Here is a 24,133-nt window from a genome sequence, read left to right on the forward strand (position 1 = left end):
GTTATGTTCAATTTACATGTTGGACGTGATCACTGTTTTATACGTTATGTTATCCAATGCTTTAGAGAAACCTCCAATAATTTTTTCTTTTAAATAAATCTCTAATTTGGTTTGATTTAAATCTTAATTTGAAAATCATTATTTTGGATGTTTTTAAAAAAAGATTAGGTGATCACAGAAGAAGTAAAATTGATGCTTCTCATCAAGGAACATATTTAAATATTTCCTTCTTTTTAAAAACTCAACTCTCAGGGAATCTCTGGAGGAGCGGATCAGATGTGTAGTAGGAACTGCAGATGCTGGGTTACACCGAAGAGAGACACAAAATGCTGGAGTACCTCAGCAGGGCAGGCGGCATCTCCAGAGTAAAGAAATAGGTGACGTTTTGGGTTAAGACGAAGAAGGGTCTCGACCTGAAACATCACCTATGCCATTTCTCCAAAGATGCTGCCTGACCCGCTGAGTTACTCCAGCATTTTGTGTCTATCTTCTCTATAGGAGGAGGCCGGGTAAACTATCCCTTAGATCCAGTGAGAGTATGAGAGTAATTATAGTGTAGCATGAAAACGCATCTCGGGATGTCTCACCTACTTGTTCTCCCGATTACCCAGGAGAGTGGGTTGGAAAAAGAAAGCAGCTTTTCAACTCAACACCATATTGAGATTACACCAACTCATGGAATTATGGCTAGTAATTGTTCTGTTTCAGGAAGAGGGGCGGTAATGAGTAATGCAAATGGTATGGCAAATTAAATAGGGCAGAGTTAGCCCCGTGGGGAAAGTTGCAATGCATAAACTGCACACATTTTAATTTGAATGCATCTCACTTCCACATAACGCACTTTACCAGAGTGGGAAAGAAAAATAAACTTCATTTCTGCCATTTAATAACTGAGCTAACCCATTCCGTTTTTCAAAACAGTTCCCAACATACAAACAGACCTAGCACCTGGCATTCACATAAAGTGATAAGGAGTTACCTTATTGTATGTGTAAGGAGTTGGCGAGGTAGGTATTATTCCAGATTTCTCTTTCTGATGTCTCCTCTGTGCCTCTAATACCTGCCAGAAAAGCAAACATATTAAAATAAAGAGCTTAAACATGCTGTCTCCTTGAATTTTACTAAATTAAAAGGTAGAACCCCGATTCATTTCAATGTGAGCAAAACACACTGACAAATTTGAAAAGGTACAATAGTTTGCTTTAGTTTAGAGATACAGCACGGAAACGGGCTCTTCGACCCAACGAGTCTGTGACGGCCAGCGATCCCCGCACGCTAACACTACCCTCCACACACTAGGGTCAATTTACAATTTTAAAGCCAATTAGTTTACAAACCTGTACATCTTTGGAGTGTGGGAGACAACCAGAGCACCCGGGGGTAAACCTACGCAGGTCACGAGGAGAAAAGTACAAACTTCATACAGACAGCCCCCGTAGTCAGGATTGAACCCAGGTCTCCGGCGCTGTAAGGCAGCAACACTACCGCTGCGCCACTGTGCTGCCCAAAAATCCCAATCATTTTCATTTAAAAAAGAGAATGAGGGAGGTTAAAAAAATGCAAGAACTATGCATTGACGTCACTTAAGTGTTTGAAGGTCAGTGACAAACTTAAAAATATGGGAATATTTCATATGTCTGCTCTGGCTGGCTCAACATTCCCTACGAGGCAAACATTTACTTACTCCAGGGCTTAACAAACAAAAGTATATCACCGAAAAAATCCTTTCCAATTTGATTAAGATGCAGAGGAATTTGTCCTGAGAGTGTGTGTGAATCTTTGAGAGTTCTCAACCAAAAAAAAAAACTCTTTTGTGGTGGGAGTTTGAATTTTGAAAGATCTTCCATGTGAGATTTTGAGTAGAGTGAAGTACATGAATGTTGTGTTGCCCCCTACTACAAATAAATGCAGAGAAATGCTTGTTCACACCAGTTTTCCAACTCCAAGATTGGTGACCAAGATGAACATAAGACTCCATGTATTGTTAATGTTCCAAATGTGTAACTTTAAACTATCAAGTGCCCAGAGTCATTAGAAAGACCCTCAGACCTACAGTCTTTGTCAATAACTTTCTATTATTCCAGCATGTGGATAACTCCTCAAGGCCAACATGCTTGTTATTGAGTTTAAGAAGGAACTGCAGATGCTGGAAAATCGAAGGTAGACAAAAGTGCTGGAGAAACTCAGCGGGTGCAGCAGCATCTATGGAGCGAAGGAAATAGGCAACGTTTCGTCCCGAAACGTTGCCTATTTCCTTCGCTCCATAGATGCTGCTGCACCCGCTGAGTTTCTCCAGCACTTTTGTCTACCTGCTCGTTATTGAGGCATTAGTTACATTCAGCTTTCTTTATTGGGCAGGCCACGTCATCTGCATGGCCGACACCAGCCTTCCAAAACAGACAATCAATTCCACAAGACTGGCATGCAATGAAATTAGTAGGTGGATGCAGAAAAAGTTTCAAGCATCGACTCAAAGCTTTGTTGACTGCAGGCAACCTCTGGTTCAAAATAGAGGAGCATTCGGAACAGTATTAAGGACCTCGGGTCCATGCTTCGAGAAGTGGAAGGAGCACACCACACCACACCACCCACATGCAGGGCCTAACGTAGACAAATCAGCGATTCTCACGTTGTCCTCACTAGCCGTTTCTGAACCCTCACAAACAGAGCCAAAGGCAAATCGCCCTTCATCTGGAGGGACTGCCTATGAAGAGCAGTGCAACGCACACACACTTACCTGAGGTGCTACATAATACGGAGTGAACTGTGGCGTCATCAGGTCCCCATGATCGATTTTGGCAAATCCAAAATCGCACAGTTTAACTGGTGCATCCTATAAGATGAAAGGTTTAGATATCAAAAGCAGGAATGGAAAAAAAAATCAAAAAATCTGCATGCTTTATCAGACAAGACCTTGGAGGTTTAAATCAACACACGGTCATTCATCCTCCAGTGTTTGCTTGCTCATTTCAGGCTCAGTCCAACACTACTTACTGTAATACCATGCTCTCTCACTCTCAATAGCACCACTTTACCTAGCTCTATATTGTATCTGCCCCTATCGCTCACTTGATCAGCATAAAGCATCTCAACAGTTTTCTTGTGGTTTAGCCAAGACGTCTACTTCAGTGTCCTCAATTATATTTCCTATTTCCAAGCCATTATGTTTTGCTCTGAAGCAACGTTTATAAAAAGGAAAATTACCAAAAGCTTCATCATCGAAATAGTACACAATAATACATTTGTACTCCTGTCCAATTGTAAAGATCCTCTCTGAATACCATTTCAGCAGCCAGTGTCATGACCATCAAAAAAAACTACCGTGAATGAAGCTACTCTTTATATTTGCTTTCATATATTTGCTCAGGTTCGATTTTATCATTTAAAAATAAATTGGATAGGTATATGGATGGGAAAGGAATGGAGGGTTATGGTCTGAGTGCAGGTAGATGGGACAAGGGGAAAATAAGTGTTCGGCACGGACTTGTAGGGCCGAGATGGCCTGTTTCCGTGCTGTTATGGTTATATGGTTATAAGTTAAAGACCGCTACTCAGAAAAGCCAAACTTGCATTCTGGTTTATACCATTCAAATATGATTCCTATATTTCGCACAACAACTTAGAAGTCCCGGGAGCCGGTGAATTAACAGGAAAATATGATATATGGATGTCAATTTCCCTCGACAGGAACGGAAGGGAAACCCTCTAGTCCTCTGCGCATCAAAGATTGACATTACAAGATAACCCTCCACTTAAATGAAGAGAAGGCCAAGGAAAATAACTTCACCATTGGGGGAGTTGGGGAGAATGCTAATCTAACTATGAAAAACTCACTCAAGGTACCAATAAAGAACTTTGCTACCATTAGCAAAGTCTTCTGTAGCCTTTTTCTTCCCTGGTGTCTCCCTTTACTCCATATCCAACACTCTTAGGAGTTTCTTTCAGTAAGCTTCCGACCAAGGTTTAGTATGCTGGTACCGATAAATTAAAAAACATCAGAATTAATTTTTTTTGGGAGAGTGCATGATTACCAAGCTATAGTATTTTATAAAATACAAAGACATGCACTTCTCATGCTTACAAGGAGGTCAGGGCATCATGTTTCCATCATGCTTGTGTGCTGTGCCTGTTTTAGGTTTACATTTCCCCATGAACTTACCTGCACTTGCCTTCTGGTCTTCTCAAGGATGGGTCTGCAAGGTAGGTGAGCCTGTGCCCCTCACCTGTAAATGGAGCTTCCAGGCCTGATCCTTCTACCCACTCTCCAACCACAAACCCAAATGTACCCCTGATTCATCAGCCTCTGACCTGGCCACATCCCATTCTGACCAGATCTTGTACCTCCCACTAAAAAAAAAGGGCAAGACAAAAAAAAGGAAGAAAGCGAAAATAAGGAGCGGGGAAATTTAAAAAATGCATAACGACCACAGAGAGAAAGACAAGATTGTGCGCATCTTTCAACAGTAATTGGTTTTTATATAGTCTTCAACATATTTAAATGTCCCAAGACATTTTATTGAACATCAGGCTGCAAATAGATTTTGGGACAGGTGACCAAAGGGGAAAAATTCTAAATAGCATCTTCTAAAAAAAGTGAAAATAGTTAAGAATGATCATTCTTAAGCTTAAGGCCCGGATAGCTAAAGACACAAGGACACACGATAAGAGACGAATGTCAGATTTTCACTGGAGAGCCAAATTGAGAGAACAGAGAGCTCTTAGAAGATTTACAACTTGAAAAATTTAGCGTCAATAGGGAGTGATACCAAAAATAATCTGCTTCGCTGGAACAGACCGCTGGCTGAATGGGATGTGGTGCAAGTTATGGCTGCATTACAGATGTAAGGGCAAAGGGCTTTGATGATGGAGAGACCATGGGACTGGAATCGTAGATTGAATTGGACTACAAAGTTACTTGGTTTCGTTAAAATTCCTTCTCTCCAGAGATGCTGCCTGTCCCGCTGAGTTACTCCAGCACTTTGTGTCTATCTTTGGTATACTATTAATACCGCTACAGATATGGGAAGGTTCAGACCTTCCAAAGAATTCCATTACCTTTTACTTATTTATTCTGAACAAATACACTTGCACTAAATGAGTAATAAATTAAACCATAATTTTCCAATCACATAACGCCCTTATTAAAACTGCGTCACTTCACACTGAGCTAGGAGTTCCTAGGACTGGCAATAGGGTGTGCGATACAAATAAATAAATCAACATTACTTAAACTAAAATTAAGAAAGATTTCACCATACAGCAAGTGAACTGGATTATTACTTACATGATTGGTGCCTGATTCAGATACTCACCAGAGAGTTGTCCTTAAAGAGGAGGTTTTCAGGTTTGAGGTCCCTATGGGCAATGTTCAAGGAGTGACAGTGCTGTATAGCCAAAGCAATCTGCACAAACACAGTAAAGACAGATATTGGTTAATATTTAAATCACCATAGGCGGCCACGGTGTCGCAGCGGTAGAGTTGCTGCCTTACAGTGCTTGCAGCACCGAAGACTCAGGTTCGATCCCAACTACGGGTGCTGTCTGTACGGAGTTTGTACATTTTCCCCGTGACCGTGTGGATTTTCTCCGAGATCTTCGGGTCCCTCCCAGACTCCAAAGACTTTCAGTTATGTAGGTTGATTGTCTTGGTGTATGTGTAAATTGTCCCTAGTGTGTAAGATAGTGTAAATGTGCGGGGATCGCAAGTCAGTACAGACTCGGTGGGCCGAAGGGCCTGTTTCCGCGCTTTATCTCTAAACTAAACTGAACTAAGAAACCAAAATTATTAAAAGGACTCAAGGCACAGCGATTAACAATATAAGCAATTGCGCAGGGGGTATACTTTTGTGAAACCACATAAAAAAGTATTTCCACTCAAACACAGCTCATATCAAAAAAGATAAAACCATCCAAAAGAATGACAATATACAAGTGCTATTGTTCTCTTCACAAACATGTTAACATTAATGCCAATCAAATTTATCCCAATGATGCTGGAATTGCCAATCACTATTCAAAAGACAGGAAGGCTCTGCAGAGGGTAGGAGGGGAACAGAGAGGATCATTGACGTCTCCCTACCCTCGGTACAAGAACTGTTCCAGAGCCGCTGTCTGAAAAAAGCTCTGAGAATAGCTAAGGACAAACTGCACCCCCTCCACACACACCTGGATCTCCTGCCATCAGGCAAGAGATACCCTAGCATCAAAGCCCGGACTACAAGACTGCTAAACAGCTTCCTGCCACAGGCTGTGAGGCTGCTAAACAGTCACTCTGTACTCACAGTCACCTGATTCTGCGGCTTTGCACTGACATTTTAATAACTCTGGTACTGGCCACTCAAATCAGCTGCCCTGGGCATTTTAATGATTGGTTTACTGTATTTTAATGTTGCTGTTTTACCTGCTTTTAACTATTTATACTGTTTCATCAGGGACTGGATTGTTTTTTATTGTTATTATGTGTGAAATGTTTTAAGTTTCATGTGCGATGCTCCGGTATTCCCTGGGAAACGTCTTCTCATTTTGCACTGTGCAACTGTTGCTTTGCAAGATGACAATAACGGTTGATTTGATTTGATTTGAAAAGCCCAATGCAGTTCATAAGGAATATCAGCTGTAATTGAGGGTGAAAAAGACAGAAGGTCGATTGTAACAATATCTATCTATATTATTATATTACTCAAACTCTCATCTTGTCTGTGTGCGTGCGTGTTTGTTTGTATGCTTTAGTGTGTGGGATTCATGGCCTGAATTACGGCAAAATGGTACACGATAGCCCTACAATTGGAGAAGTGTACTAGTTTGACTCAGAAGCGCTTTATCAAGACTGGCAAGGGGTATAAAAGCATTAGTGCGGCGATGCAAAAAGAGCCTCAAAAAGATAAAACTGTGGAGTTAAAGGCCCACAAGATGCCAGATAAGCTGGACCCATTCAAAACCCCTCACAATGGCCAAATAATGCACTCTTTAACTTTATCGTCCCCACTAACATGAAAGTATCCTTACCTGTTTGGTTACCTGGCTAGCCATTTTCTCTGTAAAGTGCTTGTGTTGGCTGATTCGGTGAAACAGCTCTCCACCTTCCATCATCTCCATTACAATTAGCAGCCGAGCCCTGGAGATTTTTCCAAAGGATAAAAGATTACATTTAGTGGAAGTGAAATGATATAAACGCAAAATTCATGCGCGTCCCAATTCATGGTCGGGTGCATTTTGTTTAAGAGTCAACTACAACATCCTGCAAATAATTAAAGATCTGATCATTTGCCTTCACGAGTCACTGATAGAAACATACCTTGGACTGGACTCGTGTGGAAACTGAACACTGTTAGCATAAACTTCAATAATTTGAACGATGTTGTTGTGACCCACACACATAAGGTGATGTCGAACCTGCAAAAGGATTAACCTGCGTTATAAATTTAGCATCATAGAAACATAGAAAATAGGTGCAGGAGTAGGCCATTCGGCCTTTCGAGCCTGCACCGCCATTCAATATGATCATGGCTGATCATCCAACTCAGTATCCTGCACCTGCCTTCTCTCCATACCCCCTCAGATACCTTTAGCCACAAGGGCCACATCTAACTCCCTCTTAAATATAGCCAATGAACCGGCCTCAACTACCTTCTGTGGCAGAGAATTCCAGAGATTCACCACTCTGTGTGAAAAAAGTTTTTCCTATCTCGGTCCTCAGAGATGAGAAAAACATTTTTCACACAGCGAGTGGTGAAATCATAGATTTCTAAACACACATAGCAAGAAAATATACTATTTTCCATGGGAGGTAAAAAAATTTTGTTTCCCGCTGCCAGCTTTATTATAAATTTATAATGAGTGAGATATTGAACCACATTGCCAAAGCTGAATATTCCCTTTTAAATTTCAAACTCAAGAATATGAAAAACAAAACAGAAAACGCTGGTAACAATTAGAGATTCATCAGCACCTGGGAATCAAAACCTTAACCTAGCTTTGTTACGCACTATGACTGTGTTTTCCACTTCATTCAAACCCATGTAGAGACACATTTAAGAAGAGGCTGAGCACTCATAAATATAGGCAGTGCTACAAGTGAATTCTAACCGAGGTCTGGTACAGATTCACCAACAGCCTGAGTCGCATGGAATGGAAACATGCCTTTGACTCACTGCATCCCCACTGACCATTTTTCATTTCAGATCCCCGTCATTCCCCCACCTACCTACTCTAATGGTTGACAAAAGTGCTGGAGAAACTCAGCGGGTGGGGCAGCATCTATGGAGCGAAGGAAATAGGCAATGTTTCGGCCCGAAATGTTGCCTATTTCCTTCGCTCCATAGATACTGCCTCACCCGCTGAGTTTTTCCAGCACTTTTGGCTACCTTTGATTTTCCAGCGTCTGTAGTTCCTTCTTAAACATTTTACCTACTCTAATGGCCATGTAATCTATCAACCAGCACATCCTTGGCATGTGGGACGCCTGTGAAGCATTGGGGGAAGTTCATGGGGTCACACGGAGAACATGCCAACCCCACACAGACAGCACCCAGTGTCAAGATTTAACTGGATTTCTGGAGGTGAACTACCTGTGCTAACTGCTGCACCACAGTTCCAGTGTAACTCTCTTACTTTTAATTTCCTCTTGAAATAAAGCATAGTTGTATTTGTTTTATTTATGACCGTGTGAACTTGCAGAGTAACTCAGCGGTTGGTATATTTTGCAGCTCAAGAACTGTACTTCACCCTCCCAAAAACTGCAACTTAAGTGAACTGCCTTTTCTCGTTGTCAAAAATTGTCATTTCATGTGTTTCTGAGTTGAGTCTCATTTACCATTAATGACTCAGGCTTGTTTATTAATCTTGTCTTATACTTTGTTGTAGTCTTACTACATACACCCTATTCACAAGTGCTTTGGGATGTAGTTCAGTGGTGGAGCACTCACTTTGCATGTGTGAGGTCCTGGATTCAATCCCTGCCATTTCCAGGGTTGCTTTTGAGTGGCACAGCAGTAGAGTTGCTGGCTTACAGCAGCAGAGATGCAGGTACGGAGTTTGTGCCATCTCCCTGTGACTGCATGGTTTTTTTTTTACAGGAGCTCTAGTTTCCTCCCACACTACAAAGATGTACAGGCTTGTACGTTAATTAGCTTCGGTAAAACTGTAAAATAATAGTCCCTAGTGAGGATGGTGCTAAGCGTGCAGGGTGATCGCTGGTCAGTACAAACTCAGTGGGCCGAAGGACCTGCTTCCACACTGTACATCTAAAGTCTAAAGTTGAATGCTTCTATCCACTATTCACAATTTTGGCATCATTCATCAAGTTAGAAATGTTCTCAATATCAAACACTAAGTCATGAATATAAATTGTGAACACCACCATTCACCTTCTTCCACTGCGAATATCCAATGTATACTCCCACTCTTTACTGTGTGTCTGAAAACCAGATAACAATCCATTCTGATAATTGTGCCCTGACTATATTCTCTGATCTCATTAGTCTGTGAAGGCGTACGATACCTTAAATATCTTGTTAAATATCGACTACATTAACATAGTCTACCTTTTTCCAATAACTCCTCAAACAAAAACAGTAATGTTGGTCAACCAAGTTCTTTTCTTTTGAAATCTATAAAGACACAATGCTGGAGTAACTCAGCGAATCTTGCAGTATTTCTGGAGAACATGGATAGGCGACAATGGACAATAGGTGCAGGAGTAGGCCATTCGGCCCTTCGAGCCAGCACTGATATTTCGATTCCGAATCCTTCTTCGGATAGAATTCATCCTGGTCATTTATACCCGAAAACATCGTTTGTCCATTTCCCCACAGATGCTGCCTAAATGCTGAATTACTCCAGAACTGTCTTTTTTTCTGTAAACCAGCACCTGCAATTCCTTGTGTCCTCATTCCTCTCCCACTACATATTTTTTTACAAATTATTTAATATGCAGTAGCGCTTCTGTTATCTCTTCAATGAATGCTTGTAAAATACATGCATTTAATATGCACAAATAATTCAATTTATTCCCATGTGTTATTTAAATGCATTATTTATGCCATCAGGATTAATTTCTCCTCTTCTACTATAATGCCGAGCAACAGAACAACATAACCAGGATATTATATTCAGATTTCTTGCAGCAGGAATGATATACACTCTACTGAGATTCTCGCTTCTATTTAACAGGGAAGGTTGGCAGGGGTTGTGCGCTGAGAAAATGGATAGGCTTCCAGGAGTCCTTTAATTAGGACTGTTCAGATCAACACGCAATGCTATATTTAGCACTGCATGTTCTAAGCTCCTGCTAATTATTATGTTCTTTACAAGCCTGCCAGTGTAATAAGTGCGAGAAAAAAAAACCCCACAGGAGGTAGACTCAGCATTTCTATAGGAGAATGGATTTTGGTTCAATCAACATCTCAGAATGCCTGTCCAGGCAAGATTTTTCTGATGTGATTCATGAGCTACCCTTCAGGTTCAGTTTCCCCTTCATATAAAACCCAGCTGGAACTGCAGATGCAGGTTTACACTGACGATAGACACAAAATACTGGAGTAACTCAGTGGGCCAGTCAGCATCTCTGGAGAAAAGGTGAACGTTTCGGGTCGAGACCCTTTATCAGTCTGATACCCTTCAGAACGTCACCTATTCCTTTTCTCCAGAGATGCTGCCTGGCCCAATTTATTGGCACAAAACTACCATCTCGAAAATGTCTTTAATTTTTTTTTTTATCTGCAGCTTCTAAACTACAATAGATCATGAGTTGCATACCAACTTATAGCATTCTTAATGTTCCAACGCTATCAAAGGACAGAGAGACCTTGCTGCAATAACTCTCATAAATAGAAAGGGGAATCATTTTATTCCTTCTTAAAATGGCTTTTCATTAGAGTAACAGGCAGCTGATTATATATCACTGTTATTTCAGCACACTTGTTTCATGAATAACTGAATCCTTCAGCACAAACTGCACGTTACACCACATATATTTTTACTTACCTCATTTCTTGCTTTTGGACGGTCAAGGAGAATTTTTAGTGCAAACCGTTCTCCAGTTGATTTTTTCATGCAAACTCTAAAAATGAAATCAATCATAAAAGATAAATGGCAGATGATTAGATTGAACTTCTCTCTCCAACAAGTATCCTCACCAGTTCCACCCCTCACCCACACAACTAGGGTCAATTTACAGTAGCCAATTTACTGACCAACTTGCACGTTTTTTAGGATGCAAGAGGAAACCGGAGCACCGAGGAGTAAAGCCCCGCAGCCACAGGGAGAATGTGCTGCGTGACTGCGTTTCCCTGGGAAACTCCACACAGGCACACCTGGGGTCAGACTTGAACCAGGATCTCTGGCATTGTGAGGCAGCAGTACTACCACCTTAGCAGTTCCATTTTTTAACATAAATTAGAAATTCTGGACTGTTACTGTCCTATCCAAATATGAATTGGCCTAGAGCAGAAAAGATTAAATGTTGGTCCTGTTGAACAAAACAGTAGTAAAAATCCAGTTTAAAAAAAAACAGCCCAAAGTTTCCGCTCTGCAACGGAGAAAAGGCACATGTGGGTTATAACATGTGGGTAAAAAATATTATTTTGCTCTGATTTGGTTGGATTTTTAAATGAATAAATCTCCATTTAATAAGCCGTTCAATGCTGTTCCAAAATCCGGACCAGCGCAGATTTAAAAAAAATAATAATCCAAAGTTGTACAGAACATGGTTTATCACTGAATACAAGAGCATGAGCTGATGCCGGTGCACATTAAAGCTTTCAGGGGCAGCAAGGGAAAAATTAAAGATTATATCTTTATAAAAAAATCTCCCCAAAAACTGTTGGACCGTATATCTTGTCATTCTCCTATTTGGGGAAGGAAATTCAACGCTGCCAATAGTTTCCGATGCAGAATTTCTAAACTACCGCTACTAGATTACTTTCATCCTGCCAGGAATTTCTATTCTGCTCCTTCTGGAACACCGCGTGAAACAAAGGTTCTCAAAGCCTCTTCACTTCTCCCCTGTAACTGGAGAGAAGGCAGGTACAGGATACCGAGTTGGATGATCAGCCATAATCATATTGAATGGCGGTGCAGGCTGGAAAGGCCTACTCCTGCACCTATTTTCTATGTTTCTATGTAACGGTTTTCTTGGAGTAAGATAGAGATTCTTCATTTCACTTCTCTTTATTATAATTCCGCTGCATTGCCGAGGAGAATATTTAACAGATGGCAAGTTATATTTGCCAAGTCCTTAATTGTATGAGTAGGAATGAGGCCCTGGTCTTCCTGGAAGTTTATGGCTCATCTGTGGTCATGCCAGAGTGAGTAATAATTGGCCACACTGAACCAGTTGAATTTTCTCTACATTACTCCCAAAATCTTGATGGGGAAATCTCTCACACAAGGTGCTTTTAACAAGTGTTTGCACCCATTTTGCAAATCTAGTACGAAATCAAATTTGACTTTTAACATGACTAGCAGTGCCAGGAATCCATCACAGAATATACATTGTCAAATCTTCATTTTATCGGGAATTATACAGTGCCCTCCAAATCATTTTTTACACAGAGTGATGAATCTGTGGAATTCTCTGCCACAGAAGGTAGTTGAGGCCAGTTCATTGGCTATATTTAAGAGGGAGTTAGATGTGGCCCTTGTGGCTAAAGGGATCAGGGGGTATGGAGAGAAGGCAGGGATGGGATACGGAGTTGGATAATCAGCCATGATCATATCGAATGGCGGTGCAGGCTCGAAGGGCCGAATGGCCTACTCCTGCACCTATTTTCTATGTTTCTATAATGTTTGGGACGAAGACCCATCATTTATTTATTTGCCTCTGTACTCCACAATTTAAGATTTGAAAAAGAAAAAAGAAATCACATGTGGTTAAAGTGCACATTGTCAGATTTTATTACAGGCCATTTTTATACATTTTGGTTTCACCATGTAGAAATTACAGCTGTGTTTATACATAGTTCCCCCATTTCAGGGCGCCATAATGTTTGGGACACATGGCTTCACAGGTGTTTTGTAATTGCTCAGGTGTGTTTAGTTGCCTCCTTAATGCAGGTATAAGAGAGCTCTCAGCACCTAGTCTTCCCTCCAGTCTTTCCATCACCTTTGGAATTTTTTTTATTGCTGTTTATCAACATGAGGACAACAGTTATGTCAATGAAAGTCAAATAAGCCTTTATTAGACTGAGAAACAAGAACAAAACTGTTAGAATAAATCAGCCAAACCTTAGCCTTACCAAAATCAACTGTTTGGAACATCATTAAGAAGAAAGAGAGCACTGGTGAGCTTATTAATCGCAAAGGGACTGGCAGGCCAAGGAAGACCGCCACAGCTGATGACAAAAGAATTCTCTTTGTAATAAAGAAAAATCCCCAAACACCTGTTCGACAGATCAGAAACACTCTTCAGGTGTGGATTTGTCAATGACCACTGTCCACAGAAGACTTCATGAACAGAAATATAGAGGCTACACTGCAAGATGCATACCACTGGTTAGCCACAAAATAAGATGGCCAGGTTACAGTTAGCCAAGAAGTACTTAAAAGAGCAACCACAATTCTGGACAAAGGTCTTGTGGAAAGATGAGATGAAAATTAACTTATATCACAGCAAAAAGCAAAGTATAGAGGAGCGAAGGATGTCCAAGATCCAAAGCATACCACCTCATCTGTGAAACGCAGTGGTGGGGGTGTTATGGCCTGGGCATGTGTGGCTTCTGATGGTACTGTCTCACTTATCTTCATTGATGATACAACTGCTGATGGTAGTAGCATAATGAATTCTGAAATGTATAGACTCATCCTATCTGCTCAAGTTCAAACAAATGCCTCAAAACTCATTGGCCGACGGTTCATTCCATACTGCTAAAGCAACAAAGGAGTTTTTCAAAGCTAAAAAAAATGTTAATTTCTTGAATGGCCAAGTCAATCACCCGATCTGAACCCAATTGAGCATGCGTTATATGCTGAAGAGAAAACTGAAGTGGACTAGATTCAGATTCAGATTATTTAATGACCACACAGTCAAGCTGGTGGAATTCATATTCAGTACAGGATGTTACACAATAGGCTGATTCCCGTCAAACATAACATAAAACACAAACAGCATACAGTATACAGTACATGCATGAGGTGGCTTTGTGATATTATCATAGAGTGTTCAGAGTTCGAATTGTATATGGATAGAAACTGTTTTGAAATCGTGATGTTTTGGCAGGCAGTGAGCTGTAGCGCCTCCCTGAGGGCAGCAGGTGGAAGATGTGGTGAGCTGGGTGGGAGGGATCAGAAATGATTTTCTTCACCCTTGACACGGACCGTTTGAGATTGAGTGATTCTATTGATGGGAGGGGAGTGCTGATGATTTTGGATGCTTTGTTGACAATGCGCTGTAGTTTATTACGGGAGTGAGTGTCTAAACTGCTGTACCAAACTGTTATTGATGAAGTGAGCATGCTTTGGATGATGGCTGTGTAAAATCGGATTAGGAAATGTTTCCTCACTCTGAACTTCTTGAGCTGACGGAGAAAGAAGAGTCTTTGGTTGGTAAAAATGTGATCTGAATTGATTTTCCATTTGAGGTTATTGCTTATGTGAGTGCCAAGAAATTTGAATGAGTCAGTGGTGGATATGGGTTCGCCAGAGATGAGTAGGGGGGACTTGGGTTGTGCCTTACGTCTGAGATCGATGATAAGTTCATGGGTTTTTGATATGTTGAGTAGGAGGTTATTGTCTGTACACCAAGTGACTGCTTTGTGTGTTTGAGTGCGGTATTCTGTTTCGTTGTTGTTAGAGATGAGACCTATGATGGTTGTGTCATCTGCATATTTGTATATTTGTATATTTTGACTAAATTATACTGGGATGTGAGTTGATTGATTGATAGAGTGAGAATAGCCCCCAAAACAAGCATAAGCTAAAGATGGCTGCAATACAGGCCTGGAGAAGCATCACCAGAGAAGACACCCAGCAACTGGTGATGCCAAGGAATCGCAGACTTCAAGCAGTCATTACATGCTAAGGATATGCAACAAAATACTAAACATGACTACTTTCATTTACATGACATTGCTGTGTCCCAAACATTATGGTGCCCTGAAATGAGAGGGCTGTGTATAAACACTGCTGTAATTTCTACATGGTGAAACCAAAATGTATAAAAATTGCCTTTATTAAAATCTGCCAATGTGCACTTTAACCACATGTGATGTCTTTCTATTATAAATCTCAAATTGTGGAGTACAGAGGAAAATACATTAATGATGGGTCTTTGTCCCAAACATTAAGGAGAGCACTGTATTTTCACACTTTGGTTCAGTTTGCTAGTATAATTTTAAGTAGGAAGTCAAGCATTAAAAACGACCCAGTAACTGTACTGGTTTAACAACAGAGTCAGATTGGACAGAGCTCGATGCTGTAAACCAGAGTGGTTTGAAGCAAATATTGTTATTAGTACCAACAAAACATCCTTGAAGAACACAGTTCATTGAATTCCTTTGAGACCTCATTCACCTGGGACAATAATTCTGAAATGTTCAAGTACACTTAATTCCACAATCTCATGCAATAAAAGAAAACTAGTAAATGCTGGAAATACTCAGCAAGTCAGGCAGCATCTGTGGGAAACAAAAGAATTAACATTTCATCAGGCTGAAATGCTAACTGCCTCTCTTTCCACAGCTGCCGCCTGAATGCACATGGACTGTATTGAAAGTCGAGCTGACACTAAAAGAATCAACGATTTTCATGTGTTATATATCAGAAATGACAGACTGTAGGGAAGAAACCAAAGATAATGAATTTGTTTTGCCAGACTGCATTTGTATGTTCAAGATATGCATTTAAAGTGATGCTTGAACAGATGCAATGATCTAGCAGTCAGCTGCAGCTGATCAAAACATTCTGTACTCTCAGTGGACTTGGCATTTTGGGAACAACATCAGAGAGGAAAATTAAAAAAAAATGTAATCATTCACAAAACCTCCTACATTATCAATCGTCTCACTTTAAGAGAAAGAGCAAAAAAAATAGTTCAAATTAAATGTAAATAATTGTACCTCAGACTAGTCACATAGTCACCACTAACAGTGGCAACATCAGCAAAACATTCCGACAATACCTCAGAGTCCCTTCCCATCAAGTAAAATAAAATTGTCGTACACTGCCCGTCTTTTATAAATGGTTTAGTGAGCCGGGTACAAACTTCAGTCACCTGCAATAATGCATTAGTGAAATTCTAAAAGAAGGCATTATCTCAAGTGAACTTTGATCAAGTCTGCAATCTCCAAAAGCTGCACAATGACCAACTCTATCCACATTTGATTCGCTTACCGTACAGGCCCGCTAATCCCAGCTCCCAGTTTCTGAGTCCAGTTAATTGCGTACTCATCTAATATGGAGGATTCCTGTCAAGGAAAATTCCTGTTAGCATCAACTGACAATTTTGCTGTCTTCAGTGACTAGATTGTTGCACATCAATTTCATAATCACAATGATACTTTATGAGCCAAGTATGTTTTGCAACATACGTGGAATTTTAGCGAACATTTCCATTGCATAACTCAAATGGAATTGGTATTTTTAAATGAGAAATGTACCCAAGTAGTCAATGTATTATAATCACCTTCACCACTGTACAGTGAAATGTGAACTGAAATCTAATTTAAAATTCTTTATGTCCATCTGCTATTGTACACATGTAAAAATTGTCACAGAATCAGAAGAAATATACAAAATGCTTGAGTAATTCAGCGGGTCAGGCAGCACCTCTGGAGAATGGGTGTCAGGGGTTATGGGGAGAAGAGTGGGTCAAGAGTGTTTTACTGTCATCGGTCCCAGATAGAACAATGAAATTCTTACTTGCAGCAGCACAACAGAATATGTAAACATAGTGGACTGTAAACAATATAATAAACAAGAGAAATAAGTTAAATGTGTGTATATATTACAGAGAGAGAGAGGAGAGAGAGGGAGAGAGGGGGAGAAGGGGTGGGTGGGGAGGGGGGGGGAGTGGAGGGGGAGAAAATATGCAATTAGTGGGGGCAGAGGGGCTTTTGCAGAAATGAAAGAATGACACTGGACTGAGAATGGAGGGGTTAAAATTGGGACTGGAACTACTAAAGGCTCACCGGCATTCAGGAGAGGATGGGACTTGGGGCACTGAAGAGACATGCAGAATTAATCCAGGCCTAACATCCATACCCCCAATACCAATCCACAATTTCTTCTCTTTCCATTCTCATTTGTTAATGTTTTCATTTATTTTCCTATGTTATCTACATTATCCAACCTCTATCATTACCTCATCGGTTGCTTTCCCTCATTTTTCCTCTTCCAACATCCATCTATTCCTCTGTTTCACAGTAAATTGAGGAATCGAGAGGGGTTGGAGGAAACAAACAAGGCTGCAAAAAAGCAGTTCTAAAAAGTCGGACAGGAATTGCGTCAGTTGAAAGGGTTTCACCGAAATGCACTTGGAACATGTGGCCAGCAAAGTTAGAACCAATGTAAGCAGATGAATGTGTTAATTGATGGGGGGCATGAGTGGTCAATAGGAGCAGTGGTACACCAGTTTCAAATGGTCGACTCTTACAGTAAAGCTGGCCAACAAATATAACATAATTACATTTGTTTGATGTCAACTGCAAAATTACATGAAAATCATCAATATAAGTGTGAAGTTGAGCATAAAGACAGAGATATTAGAGGGGAAAAAATCCTCAGTCGTGTGGTGTAGCAGTTTCCTGCTTTATTTTGCTTTCTAAATTCAGATCCACTGAAGCCAAATTTTCAAAGTGCAGTAAAATATGCAAGGGTGAGTCTTGAGACATGTGGGCTGAGTAAATGTGGCATGTGGAAGTAGACGCAAAATAAAGAAGGAAACAGAAAAAAAATGGACAGGGTTTTTATCTCTCATCCTTGCACACTGGCTACTTCTAGTGGGTTCTCAAGTCCTTACCAAACAAGGGCACATCTGAGGTAATTTATGATGAGTTGCGTGGTTGTAAAGGCTTCTGAGATTCCATAAATGTGCCTGCCCCACTACACATGCAAAATAATGCCGTTAAATTCTGAAAATCATTGCACGTTTAAATTTAATTTAGTTAAGTAATGTGAAAAATATCGTTAAAATGGAAGAAAGATTTCTGAAGACAAGATTTTAATTAAATCTTTTCTCAGCAATTGGTATTTAATTGGTTATTACAATGATAGAATTTAAAAAACTTACGTAATCTAATCGGAAATTGGTTGCAATTCACGCTGCATTTATTTCCTTTGCAAGTGAGTCGCAAAATATTTTGCAGTTTGTGTCCTGAATGTTTGCCCTACTATTAAGATACTGATCAGAAAAATGATGATATTTTTTTTCGGTATAACATGTGCTTGCACTTTTGTCACTTTTCTGGGCACCAAATAAAACAAAGGCAAGCACACCTGGAGAGCTTTGGATTTGCAAAAGGAAGACTCACGACCATAAATTAATCAACAAGCAACTTGCACCCAAAGACCAAGAGGTGAATGAAACTATAGAAAACTATTTCAAAGTTAATACTGATAACATTTGCATGACAGTGGGGAAGGAGAAGGGAAAGGGTGGGAGCTGGAAGAGCCAAATACAAATGTGACTAAGCAGGATTAAAATCTTTAACTAATATTATCCAATTTAAAAATAGTTTCCTGGAATTGTGCCTTATCAGGAAGGGCAACCACCTCCTAGCCAATAATGAAAAGGCACCAGCAAACTACTATTCCAACTAGTTCCACCATCCAGATTAAATATTACTGATAATAATAATAATAATATCTTTTATTGTCATTGCACATAAGTGCAACGAGATTTGGTATGCAGCTTTGGTATGCTGATTGTATGCCTCGTTGTCACCTTACCCTCAGCTAACATTGTACCATTCTACATTTCCTTGATCATCATCCCCATCGATCTGTGTTTTCACACCTTACCCTTCCATATCTCTATGTCTCCCTCTCCCCTGACTCTCAGTCTGAAGAAGGGTCTCGACCCAAAACGTCACACATTTGTTCTTTCCAGAGATGCTGCCTGTCCCGCTGAATTACTCCAGCATTTTGTGTCTAACTAATATTGTCACCTGTTTTCATCTAGCATTTGCTAGGCTTTGTTCTGCCCCCACCTCCTTTCCAGTTTTCTCCTCTCTACTATAAGCAGTCTGAAGAAGGGTACCGACCAGACACATCGCCTATCTATGTCCTTCATGTCTCTCCAGACATGCTGTCTGTGTTACTCTATGGTATGTTTTACTTTCAGTGACAGGTACAACTCTACCATTGATAAATACATCAAGCCAAGACTCTGGCTTCTAACTGTCCTCTCATATGGATTGGTCTGAAATTCTGCAGTGATCATGCTGGTAATTCTGCATATTTACAATTTGGCACTTCTTTTAACAGAAAGGATGATAATGATTAGATGCGAGCGTAGAATTGGTGGTTAGGTTCTTTGGCAAATTTGCAAAAACATAATTTCAGACAGATGATTTTCTGAACATGAAAAATACTTCAGCTGGCAATCTCAAGTCTGCCTTCAACAACAATTCATGAACATTTTCAAGCAAGTAACCAGAATTATATTGTGCAGTGGATCAGTCGAGGGTTTGTTAAAACATCCTATAAATCCAAGAGATTCAAACTTAGTAACCAAACAGTGGAAAGATATTAAATAAAAATATAAAATAAAAACATAACATGCTGTAAATACTCAGGTGGTTAGATCTCCCAAGAAAGGGATTAATATTTCAGCACAGTCAATCTTTTTCTGAACTGAAAAAGATTTAAAACAAGTCGCAAAGAAGGGAGCAGCAAGAGTAGACAGGATAAAGACAATATCTGCAATAGTTGAGACTAGTCACTACTAGGGCAAATAGAGGTGATATTGCTTAAGGAATAAACAAACTGCTGGAGGAACTTAGCAGATCAGGCAACATCTGCGGAGGGAATGAACATGCAGTGTTTCAGGTAGAAACCCTTCTTCAAATTGAAGCAGAGGGGAGAATGCTGATGATGATTATGTTAAGTGCAGCAAAAAAGCACAACTTTGGGACATGCCCAGCAGGTCCAGCTGTAATTACAGAACCAAAAAAAAAAAATCACAGGTGAATGACCAGCATCAGAAATGGTTAGTTCTAATACACACTGAAAGAATGAATGAGTTAGCTAAAGTTAGAGATTTCAAAACTGAATCTAGATAGCTGAAGTTTGCGAGGTGTTTATGAGGCGTTGCTATTCAAGTCTGCACTGGGCCAAGCTGTAACAGTGCAGATGGCTCCAGACACATATGTGAGAGCAGTACTTTTTTTTTAATATAAACAAAAAAGTGCCAAGATGCACCTTTAATAAAGAAGAGAGACACAAATAGCTGGAGTAACTCAGTGGGTCAGACAGCATCTCTGGAGAAAAGGAATAGGTGATATTTCAGGTCGAGACCCTTCTTCAGATTGAGAGTCTCAGAGTTACTCCAGTTTTTTGTGTCTATCTTCAGTTTAAACCAGCATCTATAGTTCCTTCCTGCACCTTTAATAAAAATATGTGTCACGTGGCTGGAAAACAAAATAATGATGTTTTACTTTTTAAGCGGTGCCGATATGCCATGTCGCTGTGTACCATCACAAAAGAAGCACTAGGTGTGAGCAATATGAAGAATCAAATTGAAGTGACAAGTAACCAGAACCTCAGTCTCGCCTGTGAACTGGCCAAAAGAGTGACCACCCAATCTGTGTTTGGATTCTCTAATGTAGGGAAGACCACTTTGTTAACATTAAGTTCTGCATACTAGATCAGAAGAAGTGCATCACTGCTTTACCTGGAAAAACGGCATCCTTAGGGTGATAGGAAAGGAGGTGGTGAAGGAACATGTGCTACATCTCCAGCAGTTGAATGGGGAATCCCTTGAGACCAGGGATGATTGGCAAAGGTAGAAGAGCAAAGCAGGGAGTCACAAATAAATAATCCTTCTGAAATGCTAAAAGGGAATGGAGAATGTGTGTCTGGTGCAGGATGATCCATTGAAAGAAGGCTGAGGTAGAAATTATGGACCAGGGGAACTCTGGTAGGCAACTGTCTTTGATGTCGAGGAGAGAAGATGTGCAGAAAATAGATCAGATACAGGGCAAGACAGAAAAGGGTTGCTAAGGTAAACAATCAACTATAATATTGATGAGCAGCAGTACCTCTCCTGCTACTATTTTTTTTGTTTTAAGATTGAGAACAATAGTATTGCACAGATCCTCCATAATGTATTCCATGACCTTCCCCATCCCCAAGTTATTTTCCCTAGTGCAAATATTTAAATCTTGTCATCAAGAAAAAGAAACAGCCAACCAATGACAACTCTATCTGTGACATCTAATGAATAAGATATCATAAGATTTGTAAAACCAAATTATTACTTACATTTGTACCAATAGAAATTTTAAATGATTTAATTTTCAACCCAGAGTTGAGAATGCTGCTAATTTAACCAGCCACTAAAATGGTTATAGCAAAACCAAACCAAAAGATTTCATAATCTAAGAATATGCTGTATTTAAGATTGGAGTCATTCAAGCAAAACTCATTCCAAAGGATATAACAGATGTTAGAGCTTCGTTATTAAATAGAAGTACAATCCTGCCTCCCGTTTAACGGATAGGAAGGAATAACTCAGTGAGGCAGACAGCATCTCTAGAGAGAAGGAATAGGTGACGTTTTGGGTCGAGATTTGAAGATTTGAAGCCTGTCCCGCTGAGACCCCAGAATTTGTGTTCCTTTTACGGTAATTCGCTGATGTGATTGGATTCAATAATTCACCCACGCAGGTCACTATTTTTCACTTAAGTTGGTCCGCTTCGAAAAAAATGACGCGATTAACCACATTAAAACCGCAAATGTAGACCACATTTTTAAAAGTTCTCAATTCCCAGTCAGTGTGCCATTCTAGAAGTGTATATATATATTCCTGTCAAGAGTCGATGACACATAAAAGCTAGTGTATGTTGTAATACCCTCAATGTGAGCCTCAACGTGCAGCACTTGTTTGAGCCTTGAGTCTGAGGAACGGTCTCGACCCGAAACATCACCTATTCCTCTCCGCCAGAGATGCTGCCCGTCCCGCTGAGTTACTCCAGCGTTTTGTGTCCGTCTTCGGTGTAAACCAGCATCTGCGCTCCCTTCCTACACGATCGTTTTGATCCTTTCTCAGTGGCGTTTTTGCTTCCACCCCCACACGCTACACCGTTGTCCACACACCATCACACCCTTACCTTGATCACTTTGTCCACACCGTCCTCGGACATCCTGCCGCCGGTGGGAAAAAAACGATGGGGGAAATAGAAGAAAGGGGAGCGGGATTAGAAGAAAGGGGAGAGGGTGTAGCAAATAGATGAGGGCTCGCAGATAGAGATAGAGAACAGAGCAGGTTAGGGGGAAGATGGGGACAAGGCCCGGGGTGAGAGTGGAGGGGAGGGATTAAATAGATATATGTTCCACTTTTCAATCCAGCTCGGAAAGAAACACGGTGAAGGATAACGTCAAATCGAAGGCCTCTCCATGTTGGAGGAGGAGGTGCAGGTCTACTCTCTTGCCCTCACGCCGGCTGCGAGCGCTGCTGTGATCCACGATCCGCCATTGCTGGCCTTGGTCATCTTGGCGAAGTGCGCATGCGCCGTCTCCAAGCGCTGTGCGCCGCTGTAACACGTCACAGCGTCCCCGGTTGCCATGGCAGCTACCGAGGAGGCTGTCGGGATTTGTAGGAAACATAGAGACATAGAAAATAGACGCAGGAGTAGGCCATTCGGCCCTTGGAACAGCAGATGCTGGTTTACACAAAATGCTGGAGTAACTGCAGAAATATATATGATTTTTTAACAATCTGTTTGTTTAATGATTACGATGAGTATGTAGTTTTCAGTTTTATAATGATTACATTAAATTAATTTAAATTGCTCATCTGGCATGATGGAATTTGAACTTGTGTCTTTGCATTGCTAGTGTAGTAAAATAATTCATGCAGCATTGCAAAGAAACGAACTGCAGTTGGTTTATACTAAACTCGAAACGTCACCTATTCCTTTTCTCCAGAGATGCTGTCTGACCTGCTGAGTTACTCCAGCTTTTTGTGTTTATCTTCGGTACTTGATTGTTGGCCTCTTCAGGTAAGTCTTAAGAGAGTTAAGAATGATACAAAAAGCTGGAGTAACTCAACAGGTCAGATTCATTGTACCTGGGTACTGATGACAATAAAGCACCATGGAACCATTGAACAAGAAAGATTGTCAAGGAAGCAGGGAATGAAAACTCCAGTGGATTTATCCTTGTAATGAAATGTGTGAAATATATCTTGAGAGTTAGGGAGGCCAAGGCGATCCTCACAGGTGGAAAAGACAACATTCCTTAAATAAACCATAAATCTTCAGAGAAACAAGTACAAGGTTTCATATCTGCAGGGTCAGCAAAACGAACAAGCTAGTCTGAAGAAGGGTCTCGACCCGAAACGTCATCCATCCCTTCTCGCCAGAGATGCTGCCATCCTTTTGTGTCTAAGCTAGTTATTGACTTCACAAGGCATGGTGGAGTACATGGCGCAATTAGCTTCAATGGCGCTGAAGTGGAAATGTTTAACAGCGTCAATATCCTTGACGTTAATGTTACCAATGTCGTGGACCAATCACACTGATGCAACAGCCAAGCAGGTACACCAACACCTCTACTTCCTGAGGAGACTGAAGAAATTTGGCATGCCTCCATTGACTCTTACAAACTTCGACAGCTAGAACGCATACTGTCAGGTTGTATCACAGCTTGATTTTGGTACAGTTCTGTCCAAGACCGCAAGACATTGCAGAAAGTCGTAGATGTAGCCCAGTCCATCGTACATACCAAACTACCCACCACTGATTTCATTTACACTTCACACTGCCTTGGAAAAGTAGCTAACATAATCAAGGCTTGTCCCACCCCAGTCATTCATTCTTCTCCCTGCTCCCATCTGGCAGAAGTTTGAAAGCGCGCACCACCAGACTCAGGAATAGCCTTGCACCTCTCAATTCCCAGTCAGCGTGCCATTCTAGAAGTGTATATATATTTTCCTGTCAAGAGTCGATGACACATAAAAGCTAGTGCATGTTGGATA

General features: G+C 40.7%; 1 protein-coding gene across 2 annotated transcripts in view; it reads right to left on the bottom strand.

The window, feature by feature from the left end:
- Positions 1-22,667, bottom strand: part of mapkapk5 (MAPK activated protein kinase 5) — a 36,812-nt gene extending 14,145 nt beyond the window's left edge. The window contains exons 1-8 of one of the 2 annotated variants that reach the window (XM_055655304.1): positions 22,266-22,667; positions 16,327-16,400; positions 10,984-11,059; positions 7,295-7,392; positions 7,006-7,114; positions 5,313-5,402; positions 2,738-2,833; positions 980-1,060 (exon numbers count right to left, since the gene is read on the bottom strand). In XM_055655304.1, the coding sequence (XP_055511279.1) occupies positions 980-1,060; positions 2,738-2,833; positions 5,313-5,402; positions 7,006-7,114; positions 7,295-7,392; positions 10,984-11,059; positions 16,327-16,400; positions 22,266-22,298 (657 nt within the window). In that variant the 5' untranslated portion in view covers positions 22,299-22,667. The remainder of the gene's footprint in view (positions 1-979; positions 1,061-2,737; positions 2,834-5,312; positions 5,403-7,005; positions 7,115-7,294; positions 7,393-10,983; positions 11,060-16,326; positions 16,401-22,265) is intronic. The other variant, XM_055655303.1, reaches the window with a different exon arrangement.
- Between the last annotated feature and the right edge of the window lie 1,466 nt (positions 22,668-24,133).

The sequence above is a fragment of the Leucoraja erinacea genome, chromosome 25, assembly GCF_028641065.1.
Source record: "Leucoraja erinacea ecotype New England chromosome 25, Leri_hhj_1, whole genome shotgun sequence".
NCBI classification, from domain to species: Eukaryota; Metazoa; Chordata; class Chondrichthyes; order Rajiformes; family Rajidae; genus Leucoraja; species Leucoraja erinaceus.